This window comes from Vombatus ursinus, unplaced genomic scaffold (assembly GCF_900497805.2).
Source record: "Vombatus ursinus unplaced genomic scaffold, bare-nosed wombat genome assembly UNPS02014852.1, whole genome shotgun sequence".
Classification (NCBI taxonomy): domain Eukaryota; kingdom Metazoa; phylum Chordata; class Mammalia; order Diprotodontia; family Vombatidae; genus Vombatus; species Vombatus ursinus.
Window position 1 is genome coordinate 1058480 of NW_020954630.1, and position 16128 is coordinate 1074607.

General features: G+C 39.6%; 1 protein-coding gene across 1 annotated transcript in view; it reads right to left on the bottom strand.

The window, feature by feature from the left end:
* Window positions 1–524: 524 nt before the first annotated feature.
* Window positions 525–16128, bottom strand: part of LOC114027089 (GTPase IMAP family member 4-like) — a 54447-nt gene continuing 38843 nt past the window's right edge. Inside the window, exons 3-5 of the mRNA XM_027840940.1 lie at window positions 10677–10749; window positions 5020–6363; window positions 525–1558 (exon numbers count right to left, since the gene is read on the bottom strand). Of these exons, the coding sequence (XP_027696741.1) occupies window positions 5432–6363; window positions 10677–10698 (954 nt within the window). The 5' untranslated portion in view covers window positions 10699–10749 and the 3' untranslated portion in view covers window positions 525–1558; window positions 5020–5431. The remainder of the gene's footprint in view (window positions 1559–5019; window positions 6364–10676; window positions 10750–16128) is intronic.

The following is a 16128-nucleotide window of genomic DNA, read 5'->3' on the forward strand; positions in this document are numbered from 1 at the left end:
GGTGAATCCCTCCAGGAACCTGCACTTTGTGGATGGATCCAAGCTGATCTTCAGTCACCTCCCAACCTTGTTCCTGGCTCTCAGATTTCAAAAATATGTTGTCCTGCTCTATAATTTCCCTCGGTACCTGGAATCTCCTTGCCATGGAACATCCAGTGTGACCCCTGCAGTCTCCTCAACTTCAGATATTCCTGCCCTCCTTGTCCCATTGACGAGTTCCTCCTGTAGCCTCCATTTCCTGGGGAGAGCCCTGGCCAGCCTTCCTTCCCCTCCCAGACTGAACCCTGGTGAGCAGAGTACCTTTTCCTCCTCCCTTTTCAGCTTCCTTTGGTGTGTTGACTGTCTGCATTTGAATGTAATCTTCTTGAGTGTAGGGACTGTTTTCTTTTTGCTTGTGAGTGCCTGGCACATAGTAAATGCTTAAAAATGCTTGTTTCCTTCCTTCATTCTTTTGCTCGTTTGCCCTTTCCTTCCTTCCTTCTTTCCTTCCTTCCATTTAAATGAAACCAGTAACCATGACGTTATGCATTCTTGCACATATATTTATTTTTCGAAAATAAAACAGAACTAGGAATAATCATAGCAATTATTCACGAGAGAGAACAAACAGTAATAATCAAACACCAGTTATTCAATCAAAGGCATAATCAGGGATGATCAGAACATCTGAGTCCATACATGAATCTGAGTCATGCTCTTGCACTAATGCATGCAATGTCTGTAGAGGAGACTGAGGACAGATTTAGAGAAACCTGGCAGGGAGGCCACATAAATAAGGGAAACCATATGCCAGGGGAACTCATAACTCTGGACTACAGCTCTTGATGTCCTTGGTGTCTCCAAGAACTCTCTGTGCCACACAAAGTCTCTCTTCCCTGGAGAGGGACTATAGTCAGGAGCCCTGGGCTGTCAGGGGGCTGACAATAAAGAACTTGGAGCAGGGATAGGAGGAGAAGAGCTCTGAAAAGAGGGTGCGGAAATGCAGAAGGCAGAACTTGCCTATCTTACTGTGTTTGGAGTACAGTTTTAACATATTTGAGAGACTCAATTTTTCCCATCAGGTCATCCAATTGACTTTGCTTCTCTTCCTCTTCGGCAGTTTTGTTATTGAAAGCGCAGTATGGAATCTTATGTTTTTTAATGAGCCTCGTAAGATGCTTATTGTCTGAATTTTTCACATAATCACTCAGACTGCCCCCCTCTAAATCTTCTTTCCTTGTAAAAAGCAGAACCATTTTCTTACGGGCCTTTTTAAAAATCTTTTTCACAGATCTGTAGACTTTCCTGTCCTCTTTTGTGTACCGGCCCAATTGAATCACCATAATTAGAATGCAAAAATCCTTTTTCCACCTGTTTATCAAATCTACATCTTTTGAGATGGAAGGAGTATCCACGACAACCAGTTTCCCTCTTTTCCATGTCCCATAACCTTCATTTACTTCCTTAGTTACAGGTTGTGCTGACAGTTTGGAAATAAATTCAGCTTTCTTGAGGATACTGTTTCCTGTTGCACTCTTCCCAACTCCACTTTTCCCCACAAGAATGAGAGTCAGAGGACCTGTTGGAGAAATTTTAAAAAATCTTTTTTTCATAATGATGAATTATTGACTAATAATATTGCCCTGAAAATACACCTTAGAAAAATATATAGTCTTTTTAATTTAATAATATATAGTCCTTTCTATGATTTGGTTGTCTCCTACGTTAGTGTAAAGTCTCAACAAGATTTCTATCATTTCTACCCTTCCATTTTTCTGTTGCTCAAGATTCGGGTGAAGTCCTCCAGGCAAACCAACATGGAATCATGGCTTTCAATAGCTCCAGAGAGAAAGCCTTTCAAACAGAGGAGACTTGGTGAGAATGAGAAGGGCTTGGGTGAGGAAGAAAAAGAGTGAGAGATCACTTGTCGGAGGATGATTTATAATCATTATTTATATATCAGTACATCAGAAATTGGTGTTTACTGGTAGACATGTTATTTAATACCTGTCTATTTGAGCCCCTGGTGGCTGTGACTGTGTCAGAAAGGGCAGTCTCCTTCACCTTCACCCTCATCCAAAATGAAGGGGAGACCAGAAACCTCACGAGAGGCAAGAAATGAGCAAGTGTTCTGAAGGTAGGAGATGACAAGTTACAGCAGCACTGATTGGAAAAGGTTTAGTGCTACTGCACTGGAGAAGCATGGGGATGCAGCAGGGGTACACAGTGCATCCATGACAGTGGGGACAAGAGCTGTTGTTTGCTTTATGCCACAGCCTGCCAATTAGCTTCAACTTTGATGATATGGTGAGTGAAGAAAGGAGGTTGCTGTGACTCTGATAGACTCTAATCAGTGCTGAGTATAAGATGGAGATACAGGGTATTGCATTCATCGAGCTAAAGAGACAGAACTCAGTGGATTCAACACTTCCATGCTCAGTCTCTTTTCCTACACCACCTTCAACCCTGCTTCTGTCCAACGGTCTCTCTCTCTCTTTTCCTTTCTCTTTTGCTTTTTCTCTATTTGAATCTGCTTTACCAATCCTTTTTCATCAAGAGATTATTTACTGTTTTGTCACTTGTTGTAAAGGTACTGCTTTTTCAAACATCAAGAGGTTATTATAAATGTTTAATAGCTTTTTATGTGTCCTTGTTTGAGACCTCTAGGTTGTACAGTGAATAAAGCACCGACAGAGGGAGAGAGAGAGAGAGAGATGAAAAAGGATTCTTATTGATTTATATTTTATGACTTTTCAAATAGAGAAAGATTTTCAAAAGAAACCAAGGCATAACTGAGTTCTACAGCAATCATTATTGGAGGGCGGGCTGGAGTTAGTTCTGCTAAGGCCAATTGCTTTAGGCTATTGTTATTGCTGCACAGATTAAAGAAATCCATGCCCCTAAGGGATAGATTTGAGGGTGTGACTAAAGAGAAAGTCACAACTGAAAGGAGTTGGGAGCCAGTGACACTACCCACATGGGATTGGTTTTCTTACATGAAGAAGCTTAAAAGAAGTAGAAAAGAAAGGGGAGAAGGAATATACTGGAGTGGGAGGAGGGGAAGGGAAATCATCTCACGTAATTAGGACACACAAATAAAAGCTTTTGTATAGATTTTGTATAGAAGAACGAAAGAGTGAGGAGCCTGGGTGATACTTGAAATTCACTTTAATCTGAATTGCTTAGAGGAGGGGAAAATACACACATGTGTAAAGAGTACCCATTGATAAGAGTGTGGCTGAATAGATCTTGAATAACACAATACTCAGTACCCCAAGAAAACAGCAGAAGAACCTAAAAGTAATCAAAACAGGATAAAGCATGGCTCAGATATTTCCTTCAGAAGTGTTCAGCAACTAAGCCTGACAAAAAGCACGAAGTCAGGCTGGAAAAACAAGTAAACAACAACAACAAACAGAGTTATTAGGATGACAAGGATGCTCAAGACACAAACCTAGATGACAAGGACTATAAAACATTTGCAAGAAAAGCCTCAAAGAAAAACACAATCAGAGCACAAGTTCAACTAGAATTTGTGGATAAGTAAAAGCAAGAGATTTTTTTTCCTAAAAAGAGCTGCAAATGATTGTATGAATGAAATGAGACTACTAACAGAAACAATTAGAAAAGAAATGAAGAGAAAAATAAGCTTGGTGAGAGGCCTCGTTAAGCAAAGTAATCCAGATGGCATTTAGGGATGGAACTAGAAAGAAGACAACAAAGTGGGGGAAAAAAGTAAAATATCTATAAAAATGCTTTATAATAAACTCTTTTAGCATTAATTATAGTACAGTCACCATATGTGGATTCTGAAATCACACTTTGTTGTTCAGTCTTTTCAGTCGTGTTTGACTCTTCATGACCCCATTTCAGGTTTTCTTGGCAAAGAATTGGAGTGGTTTGCCATTTCCTTCTCCAGCTGATTTTAGAGATGAGAAACTGAGGCAAACAGGGGTAAATGACTTGCCCAGGGTCACAAAGCTAATAAGTGTCTGAGACCAGATTTGAACTCAAGAAGATGAGTCTTCATGACTTCAGGCCCAACACTTTATCCATTCCACCATCTAACTGCCCATGACATCATAGTGCCTGTTGAGAATATAGAAATGGCACCAGAGAGAACAAAGATGAGAAGAAGAGCTGGGCTGAACCAAATATACATAGAGAAGGTGCCTATGCTGATGGCAACAATTTTGAGGGAACTGGGGGACTGATTTTCAAGGTATCTGAAAAAGGGGAGTCAGCACGGCATTATTAAGAACAGATCAAACCAGACTAATTATAATACTCTTTTGACTAAAATGTCAGAGTAATCCCCTAAGCGCAGCATGACTGGATTTCACCAAAGCTTCTGACAATATCATTCATGTAGTTCAAGTAGATAAGATGGAGATATATGAGTTATATGATGATAGATTGTTTGAGACGTGGCTATATAACTGGAACCAAAGAGTACTCATTAACGGATCAATCTCAACCCAAAAGTAATTCTGTATTACTATGTCCTTAGGAATCTATCTTTGGATTTGTGCTGTTTAATATTGGTATCAATTACTTTGATGAATGCATCTATCTATCTATCTCAAGTTTATACAATTTTTTGGTCACCCAAAGTTGGGAGGAATAGTTATCATGGGAAGTAAAATAATTATTTATACATACATATATATATATATATACACATGTATGTATGTATGTATGTGTGTATATATGTATGTATGTATATATGTATGATATAGAGTGATCTCAATGGACTAGAATAATAAAAGTCACTTTCTCCAGGTAAGAAACCAAATGCTTCTGATTGAAAATTCTTTTATGATTCCTTCAGTGAATAAGACCATCTAACTGAGGTCTTGACAAAATTCCTAGGTGTCCCTTATTGATAAAATGTGGATAATAATAGTATCTATCTTACCGGGTTATTATAAGAACAAAATCAGATGACACAATTTATATGTAACTGTTTGTAAGTAAACATTATGTAAAGTGTTCTGCAAACCCTAAATTCCTACACAAATATTAGCTATTAGTTATTACATGTTCCTTGATGATGACAGCAACTGAAATTGAGTGAGAGTCACCACACAGAGAATACATTCCCTTTCTAGGGAGGAGAAGACGAAGAAATATTAAAATCCATTTGCACTCTTGACTATTGTTCTTTTTTTCCTCCTCTGAATCTTGGAGGGAAATTTTCCAGTTCAGAATGAGTTAGAATTTCCTTTTCTGGATTTTCACAGGAAAATAATCTGTCCTTTTATTTTCAGACTGAGATGTTAGTTATTAAATATTAGTGTAGTTGTTATGAGCAAAAGTTTGCAACTATCTTTCTTCTTGGACACATGACTGGTAGGATAGACTTTCGATGCCTGAGTATTCATTAATAACCAATAGAGAAGGAAGATGCTGGGAAAGCAGCAGAAAACATAAAATAGTTTTATCAAGTTCCTTAATCCTTAAATAGAAATTTAATGAGGTCAGCAGCTACTCCCAAGATTTTCAGGAAATTTTCAAAGAACTCATTAAAGTTCATAACCTCATTTCTGGCATCTCTTTGCTTATTTTCATAGAAAGCTTCTTTTTCTGCAAGTTCCTTATGCATTTCTTTTTCTCTTTCTTTTCGCTCCAGCTCATCCTTTAAGTTTCTGATTGCCTCTTCATATTCTTGTCTTATTTCCTTTTTCAGTCTTTCCAGGTCTTGCAAGTAGGATCTTTGCAATGCTTCAGTTTCTTTCTGAATCTTCTTTTCTGCCAGTTTATACATCTGGTTTGTGTAGCAAGAGCCTCCATTCTTCTGTACTACTTGCTCAACCAATCGCAGAAGTTCTATTAGCTGGCTCTCCTGCTCATTTCCAGTGGCCCTGTTGTTGAATGCACAGTATCTTCCATCAAACTGGCCAATCAGGTCTTTCAAAGCTTCATTCTTAGTTTCACCTAAGTATTGATTCAAATCAGCACCTTCCAAATCATCCTTCCGGGTCAATAAAAGGATCATATGTTTCTTGGCTTTGGAACCAAAAATCCTCAGGATCTTCTTTACTGCATCTTGTTCCTCCTTGGTATAATGACTGAGTGGGACCACCAGGATGATGGCATGAGGCCCAGGGGAGGACATAATGAGGCAGCGACTGATCTCCTTTGAAGTGTCCACATTAGACACATCAGTGTCAAAAATCCCAGGAGTATCCACAACTACAATTTCTCGCTCATTCCACAATCTGCTTGTTTTCACACTGTTCTTGGTCACTGACTTTGCTGCTAGTCTTGCCTCAAATACTCGTTTTCCAAGGATGCTGTTCCCTGTTGCACTTTTCCCAGCTCCTGTTTTACCCACCAGGACAAGTCTCAGTTGCTTTTTGCTGGGTTCTTGGTGTCCGTAACCTGAGATGTGGGTAATGAGAGTGATAGGGTTAAGCTCTACCTTCAACTGCTGTCCTTTCAGTCTCACTTTCCACCCAGGACAGACATGTCTCTGCTCTTAGCTCCAGCCTCAGAGTCACATGCACTCTGGCATTAGGTCCTTCAGTAGTAACAAGCATGTAACTCTCTGGCTCAGGTATAAGTTCACCTTATTGATGTTTGACACCTAATATTGACTCTTTTGTTGGTCTGCCCATCCTGTATCCCTCAAATGCTTCTAGAACTAACCTTATTTATCTTCATAAAACTTTCTGTTTTTTAATATAATTTAACAAAACATTTATTGAGTGACTGCTATGTGCAAGGCACTGCACTGAGCCTGGAGAGAACTATAAAGGTAAATAATTCACAGACCATGTTGTCAATGAACTTACGTGTTTCTCTCTTCTGTCCTTAACTTTCTATTCCCATTCCTAATACCCTACTTCAGACCTGTATTATTATAGTATTTCTATAAGTGGAGTCTAATCTCTCTTTCTCAATTCACAGAGGCAGAGTGGTGTCATGGAAAAAGTGCTGGATTCAGAATCAGAAGACCTAGGCTCTAATGCTGGCTTTGCTTCTTATTACCTGTGTGATCTTGGGGAAGTCACCTCACCTATGGGAGCCATGTTTCCCCAATATGTAAAACGAGGAAGTTGGATTAGATTAGGGCTTCTTAAACTTCTTCTACTCATGATCCCTTTTCACCTGAGAAATTTTTTATGTGACCCTGGTTATACAGGTACATAAAACAGGTATATAGATCAAACATTTACTGATAACAAATCATAAAGAAATTTATTTTAAGATAATTCTTTGGTATACATATGATTTTACCATTTATTAAAGATGAAAGCAAATTTGCACACTAATGCGATGGATGTGCTTGTTTATTTTTACATAAAGAATTAAATCTTGGTGGAATATTTGATACTGTAGGATATAGAGTATCATCAACATTTTTCATAGTTGATCGATATTTTGATTTTGTAATTATCAATGCTGAGAATGCCTTTTCACATAAATACTGAGTATAAAAAGGCAGAAGTATGTTTAGGGCCATTTCAGAAATTGTTGGAAATTTTGGCCTAATCCAAAGCAAAAATTCATTTAATGATTGTTTATGTACAGTAAAAATACTGCAATTCATAATATACAAATCTTGAATCTGAGCCAAGGTGTTTCTGGCAACATTCATGGCACTGAGTGGCATGATGGCATGCACAGTGTAAAGTGTACATGCTGTATGTTCAGAACCAAGGGGGTAATGAAGTTGCATGATGCAACATGGGCAAGCACTGCCAGAAACACCTCAGATTCATTACATGTTTGATTTTGAATCAGATTTTGGTCTCTGCACATTCAGAAATCTTTTACTGTTGCCAAATTTTTCACAACCCCCACATTCACTTACATGACCTCATATGGGGTCACAACACACAATTTAAGAAGCCCTTCTCTAAATCACTTTTGATTACAGAAATGAAATTAAAACAGCTGTGAGGTACTACCTCACACCTATCAGATTGGCTAATCTGTCAAAAAAAGGAAAATGATAAATATTAGTGAGAACGTGGTAAAATTGGGATGCTAATGAACCATTGGTGGAGTTGTGAACTGATCCAACCATTCTGGAGAGTGATTTGGAACTATGCCCAAATAGCAACAAAACTATGCATACCTTTTGATCCAGCAATACACTAGGTAGGTCTGTATCCCAAAGAGATCACAAAAAGGGGAAAAGGACCTATGTGTGCGAAAATATTTATAGCAGCCTTATTCATGGTGTCAAAATATTGAAAACTAAGGGGATTCCCATCAATTGGAGAATGGTTGAACAAGTTGTGGTATGTGAATGTAATGAAATACTATTGTGCAATAAGAAATTATGAACAGGCGGATTTCAGAAAATCGTGGAAAGACTTGTATGAACTGATACAAAGTGAAATGAGTAGAACCAGAAAAACATTGTACACAGTATCAGCAACATTGTATGATAATCAGCTATGAATGATTCAGCTCTTCTCAGCAGCACAATGATCCAATACAAGTACAAAGGACTCACAAAGGAAATTGCTATCCACATCCAGATAAAGAACTGATGGACTCTGAATACAGATCGAAGCATCTTTTTTCCACTTACTTTATTCTTTCTTATGGCTTTCTTTATGTTTCTTCTTTCACAACTGTGGTGAATAAAGAAATATGCTTTATATAATAGCATATGTATAAACTATATCAAACTGCCTACCATTTTAAGAAGAGGTGAGGGGAAGGAGGGAAGGTAGAAAATTGGGAACTCAAAATCTACTAAAAAGTAATGCTAAAAATTTTCTTCACTTATAATTGTGGGAAAAATACTATCATGAAATAAAATAAAATAAAACACCATATTTATCACATCACTTCCATCTTCTAAAACCTTTCATGACTTTTCATGACACTTTATTATATGGGATAAAGACTCAATATTTTAGTCTGACATTCTACATTCTCCATAATGCTTTCCCAGTCTACTTTTCTAACCTTGTAACCCAATCTTTTGTAGATTATCCAATCAGGTGAGTCTCTTCACTGTTTTCAAGACTCACTGCCAGCATTCTCATTGCCAAGACTTTGTTCACTCCATTCTCCACATAAAGAATGTCAGATTGTTCTTTACTTCTCTAGAACTTAGACCTCATTCAGGGCTTAGCCCTTTCTTAAAATCTTTCCTAATGACCTCAGCTCATGGTGAACTTTTCATCCTCAAAACCTATATAGGGCTTTTTGTTTTTGTCATTCTTTTGGTACTTGTCCTACCTGCCTTGTACTAGCAGTTAGTTTTATACATGCAGTGAATCCTTTCCTAATTAAAACAGATCTATATCCAGAAATAGTTTATATAGAGAGGTAGCTAGCTGACATGATAGATAGAACTAAGGAACTGGAGTCAGTAAGACCTGAATTTGAATCTTTCCTCAGATACTTACTACCTATGTGGTCCTAGGCAAGTCATCTATACTCTTTCAGCCTCAGTTTCCTCTGTCAAATGGTAATAATAAAACTACTTACCACATAGAAGACCAACTACCTACCACATAAAGACCAGCTGAGAAAACCTGTGAAAAGTGCTTTGCAAACCCTAAAGCCTTTATGTAAATGTTAACTGCTATGTGTGTATGCGTGAATAACTGTGTGCGTGAATGGAAAATAAAGAGTTTCATAAAAAAAAGAAGCCATACCTAAGCATAGCCTGAGTAACCATAATAAAAACTTGAAAAAGTCAAATGCTGTAATATCACATCCAACATTGCTTTGATTGGTTGGCAAAAGCCAAGAGGAAAAATGGGCAAAAAAGAGAAGAGAGGGTTAGGGCCAGTAAGCAGCAAATATCCCAAGGATGGAGCCAGGGATGAAGAGCTATCTGCAATTGTCACTAAGATTTTCCACATAATAGTAACCAGTCTTGGTAGACCTTGAATGCTCTGGCAATTAAATTATTAAGCCCTAAGGACAAATACATTGAAGTATATTTCCCCTGGAACAAAAACAGCTAACAGGTGATAGATGAAAATTGGAGGGTGGTATCACACCAACATTCTAATTAGGTGGAGGAGGTAACTGATCCAATTACCCTCCTCTCCCATCCTCTGTTGGCCCTCAACCTAACACTGTTGACATTTCCACTACCCTTCTTTCCCCTCAGGGGTAGACACTAGTAGAGGACTGAGGTATGGAGTTATATACAAGAAGGAAGGGTGTCTCCTGAATGTCAGCAGCTGATTCAGTTCATTTATAGCCATGCCCTCAAACAAGCAGGGAATATTTTCCCACAAAGAATATATTAGTCGCTATAGCAGCCACCTTCTCATTTCTTCTCCCTATATCACACTACATGAGCACAACATCTTGTCAGAATGAATGGATAGCTTAGACCCACAATGGCAACCCTAGATGTCCTGGCTATGGCCAACCTCATCCAGTAGAGCCCCTTTTAGTGATGGAGGAAATAAACAGACTCTTACCCCCCTTTTTTCCTATTGTTATTGTTGTGACAATGAGGGATCTAGTTAAACATACAGGAAGGAAAAAAAGGAGAATGAATTAGAGAATATGAAGGAAAAAGGAAAATAAAGAAAGAAGAGAAACTGAGTGAAGGCCAGGCAAATGGAGAATGCTGCTCAGAGAAGCTTTGGTATACTTAGAAAATGACCAAAATCCTACTTGCAAAAAATAAAATGGGAACCTTATCTGATTTCAGTCACCTCCCACTCCAACCCTATCCAGGGGAGTCCTGGGTGTGTGCTCACCATGGCTTGTCTCCTCACTCATGTTGTCAGGATTGTCTTCACTATAGCCTTTGATGATTACAGGGTGCAACTTCTGTAGAAAAAGAATGAGAACTGAAGTCATTGTCAATTGTGTTGAAGTAAAAAGAGACTGTGACTCAGGTTCAGGAGACCTAGGTTCTGGTCCACACTTCTGCCTTTAACTGGCTTTTTGGACTTGGCCACATCACTTGCCTTCACTGGGTCCTGGACTGGAGATAGTGTAGCAAGGGCGATGAATAGCAAGAAGACAAGTTTGACTAGACTGGAAAATTCATGAAGAGGAGTACTACAGATATCATAGGAGAGGTAGGTTGGGGCCAGGTGGCAAAGAGATTTCTATGCTAAACAGAGGGTTTTATATTTTACTGCAGAGACAGTAGGGAGCCAACAGAGATTATTGAGTAAGGGAGTGACTTGCTCAGACTGTGCTTCGGGAAAATCAATTTGACAACTATTAGAGAATGGACGGGAGGAGGGAGAGGCTAAACAGAGGGAGACCAAGTAGCAGAGAGCAGATGCAGGGTTTGTAAGTGTGGTTTTCTTGGCCTGGTCCTCTCTCCAAAAGTCTCCAGTGGAACCGCTTGCTCCTTGCCTTTCCCATCACTGCTGTGATGATGCCAACCAAGGGCAGCCCTTTCTGAAAATGACCATAACTTCTTCACCAGCCATGACCTATTCCCTTATGGCACAGTGGCCTAAAGCTACCAGTTGACATTTAGCCACTTCCTCCAGGCCATGTCTGTGCCTCATCCCCTTCTCTCATCTGTACTGGCCTAAGGGTCAGGATTTGCCTACCAAGAGCTGCTGCTGAGCCTCTGGCCAGCCCTGAGTGCCCTGACTCTGGCTTCCCCTGCTCCCAATCCAGAACGGCTTAACTGAGATTTTTAAACCCCCAGTACTTTAACTCTTTGCTGAAATCTCTGTCAGAGGAAAGAGTTGTGGTTTCAATTTGTCTGGCACTCCCCACTTTCCTCTTATTTTTCTGAAGACGATCAATGGTTTTCATCGGGGTTAGGGAATTCCTGGGGACGAACCTCCTTCTACTAGTGCATCAGCACCCACTCTGCAAGGTGCAAGCTGAAGATGTTGTCCTGAGACACTGAGAAGTTAAATGACTTTCCCAGGGTCACATGATCAGTATATGGCAGAGATAGCAGAGATCTTGTGTCCTTCTACCAAAATTCCTTGTCTCCTTGTTTCCTTGTGCCTTATCTCTGAGGCCAGCTGTCTACCCAATATTCTATGTAGCTTTGCATTTCCCTCTTTTGGTGAAGCTAAATATAAAATGATACTCATTTCTTAGAGATAGTGCAGTGTTCTAAGACTAAAACACAGATATGTGATGAGTAACTAAGTTTGTTCAAGTTTCATAACATTGAAGGATGTATGGGGTTATGAATCAATCTTCTCTTTAACTTTCTGACCTAAGAGGAATGTACAGAATTACAATATATAAAAGAATTATTTCTCTGTAACTCTAATGTAATTTTGTCTATAAGAAGCCTAGGGTTATAATTGGCTTTCAGATCTTCTTTGCTTATGCTTGAGCATAATAATAAAATCTAGATTTTTACCTCTATAAGTTCTGCAATGTGGTAAATATATATTTGGCAGAAGTTACCCACAATGGGACCTCAAAGAGGAGCTATTTCTCCCATAACATGTCATAATCCTATTAAAACTTTGAGAATTTAAGAGTAGACTTGCAATTCCCATATTTTGACTTTGGGATTTGGGGGATTAAAGTTTTATGAGTGTGCAACGTTACCCTAAGTGACTCCATGTTTAAACCTTGCTTTACCATTGGGTATTTAGGCAACCAGTCTATGAGAAACAGCAGTCTGGAAATAAGTCTTGAGCACGCATACTTAGACATGGGGAAAAGATAACATGACATAAAACCCATTTCCTCATGCATACACCAATCAGCATTTTTTTTTTTTTTTGCCATTACATGGAAGTTTTTTCTCCTGTCTATAGGAGCTGTGGCAGTTTGCAATCAGTGCTCCTTACTGCATGGGTATAACAATAAATGACTTTTGTCTTATTTCCTGAGCTTGTCTTATTAACCATGGCAAGGCCCAAATGAAGATTTTATCTGTCAACATGAAATACAAAGGACTACCAGAGTAGCAAAAACTAGGGTCCTCAATTGAAGCAATGGGATTTCATTTCTGGGCACCATTCCAGGACCAAAGTACTAGGGAGCCAAAGAGGGGCAGACATTGCAGGGTCTAAATACATTTCAACAGGGAGGAAGTCTCACTGAAGGCACAGCCTTGCAAGCTGTCACATTAGTTGTTCTGCATAATAATTGAAGATCCATAAAGAGGGCTGGGGAGCCCACAGGACAGTAGGCTGTAGGTGCAACAAGGAGGAGTTTCACAAAACCAGTGGGCTGGGGACAGGCTCCAACCATGGAATCAGAGCCAGGTAGCCCCTCTGGTGGCTGCATTCAACATTCTTGACAATGGACACAAAAAAATATTGTACCAAAAACTTAACTGAATGCACAAAGATTACTTTCTAATTTAGTTATGAGTAACTTGACATTCTTGCACAGTGCTACTGGCTATGACAGTATATCTACCAACTAGTTCATCTGAGACTGAGTCAGAAATCCTGGCTTACATTCCCAGTCTCCTCACTCACTAGCTGTGTGATCTAAGACAGGTAACTAACTTCTAGGTGTCTTCACTTCTCCACAGAGTTCAAAGGAGAGAATATGAGACAGTACAGGAATAAAGGGATTTTTAGATTTTAAACATATCTGCCCCTAATGTGGGCATTGCTACATGTTGCTGTTACTGCATCCAAATATGTAATCTCTGCAATATGAAGCTGAAAACATTTCTTATTCCATCTCTGAAAGAAAGTATGTGATCAATTTGAAAAGGGCCAAATAATCTTTGTTTCAGTGTAGTTTAAAAATATCTTCATTGGTTTGAAATTCTTTGGCTAAAAGTCATGTGTAACCAAGGATGGCTGGTAACTAAGGAAAACCCCATTTGCTAAGAAGCTGTTATATGCAAACTTGAGGTTACAAAATCCCTTTCTTTTGGGAAAAGGGTTATTTCCTTCTTTATTAAGAAAGTAGAAAAATCATTCCTTTTCAAGTGGTAAAAATCAATGTTGGAGTTTGTGAAAAATGAGATTCAGAGTTTTCCCCAGCCTCTTCTTTCAAAGTTCAGTTCCTTCTTCAGAAGGACATTACTTTTAATGATATTACATTTACTCTCCTTGTCCTGGTCAAAACCCAACTCACAGCCAGAAAGTAGTTTAATCTGCTTCCTTATCCAGAAACCAACCAATGTGGGAAATCTTTCTTAAAGATTTACCCAAAGCAAGATCTAATCAGATAGTAAAAGAAACTCTTCAGTTTGGGCTAATGGGCATACTCCTGCTCATTGTGTTTGCTCTGACAGGTCTGGAAAAATGTTGATTCTCTCTATTGTCAAGACAGGTGATATGGAAATTGATGTCTCTTTAACCAAGATTTATGTGACCTAAGTCACTTACCCCAAGACCCTCATTTTAATATACCCAACTTCCAGTGTGTTAACCAATAAGAATTTATTGGCACCCCTTGAGAACGCCTACTCTTTGAAGGACATATAAGCTACACCTGGACCCAAAATGATCTCTCAGTTCCAAACTGTTAGCTCCCATGCAGTGCATGACTGCCCGCTTTGACAGAAATAAAATGATAGCCATAATCTAATCATGTTTGTCTTTCTCAGACCAAACTCTTGGAGGGTGACAGGTTTCACAGAGAGCAGCAACAATGCTCTGCGTGCTGAAGGAAGCCTGAAGAGACATCTAGTCCAGTCCTGTGCTGTCAAATGGATTATATTCATGTGGCATGAATGGCTTTCTTGCTTTTTTGGCTTTTCTCTAAAAGATAGAAAGAGTAAAGTATATGTGACAGCAAGACTGTTCGTTTTCAAATGTAAAGATCCATGCAAAAAGGGAGATGTAAAGAAGACTATAGATGCACCCTCTAGAAGCTTCTAGGCTGCTGCCATACACAGCCTCATTCTGGAGTCAAAGGAAAGTACTGAACAGGAAATGCAGCCGCTTCTCTCAAACAGAAACAAAACAAAACAAAATAAAAACCCTAAAGAGGAAACATTTGGAACCCTCGTTTTATTTGCTGCTTCTCAGTGTAATCCTCAATGTCCAAAAACAGTAGAAGAGTAAACCAGGGATGGAAGGAATTGACTTGTCTAAAGCCAGAGGTTAGTCTACCCCAGGGTTGGCAGCGAGTTAGAGCAGAGGCCCTCAGTTTTTCCTATGGCCTTGGGAAGGACAAGTGTTACCCAAGTCCAGGGCTCCCAACAGTCTCTGGGGGATGGGTAGGGACAGGTGATGGAAACTATCTCCTAAATACCTTCACAACTAGAAAGTGTCTGTCTATCTAAAGTGTTCCTTATTCATGAACACAGCAGATGGTCTAGCTACATTACATCTTGGGGTCTAAAGGACACCAAGCAAACCTCTTCTCCTAAAATGTCTCCCTTCCTCTTCCTGCAATTTTCTCCTTGGTAGGGCATTCTTTTGAGTTAGCCTTGCCTCCTCCTTGAGATCCTGTTTTAGAGGACAAATGGTTTGTGGGCAGGATGATAATACACTGTAACTCTAATACTTTTGTAGCAGTTATGTGTGAGTCTTTTAAATGACTTTACTCTCTGACAGGAGAAATGGGACAGCATTAGGACCCTGGGTTGCTGGTGAAGAAGGGAAGCTCATGGAGGAAAGTACAGAAAGAGGAGGGTGGGGCCACCAAAGATAAATTGCTCAGATGTCAGCTTCCCTGGGACACTGACCCTGCTGGGGAGATGAGACTGTATAGTCACAGAATTCCCAGAGAGAAGACCTGAAAGTTGTCTTCACCACAAGAGAGATATGGGAGAGTAAGAAAGAAAGCCTCCAAGTTCATCATAAGGAAAAGGGGGTCAGCTTTGACTCTCCATCCTATCCCTTACCTTCCTGGTGGCAGATCTGGCCAATCTTCTCTACTCCTTCCCCCACCTCCCTTCCCACACACACACTTCTTAGTTTGGAGAAATGGAGCCATCCAGCCCCACATAGCTGCTCCTGCAGAGCCCTTCCAGCTCCATGACATGGCCCACCCCTATTATTTCAGGTGCTGTTTGCGAGTATCACAGCAGCCATGTTGGGGTTACTCTTAGCTGGCTCACAGCAGAATGCAGCAAAATTGTAAAGTGAGCTCAGGCTATCTTTGATGCCTCTTTGCCTCCTTTTTCTCCCCCTTTATTTTTCCCTGGGAACTATTGCAAAAACCCAGAAATGGAGAGGAATGGGCAAAGCACCCCCCCCCAGGAAGTTCAGAGGAAGGAAGGTGAGCCTGGGCTGGCTTTCTTCTCTTCTTTTGGGGAAGTCTAAGTAAATTTTTCTCTAGGAAGAAAAT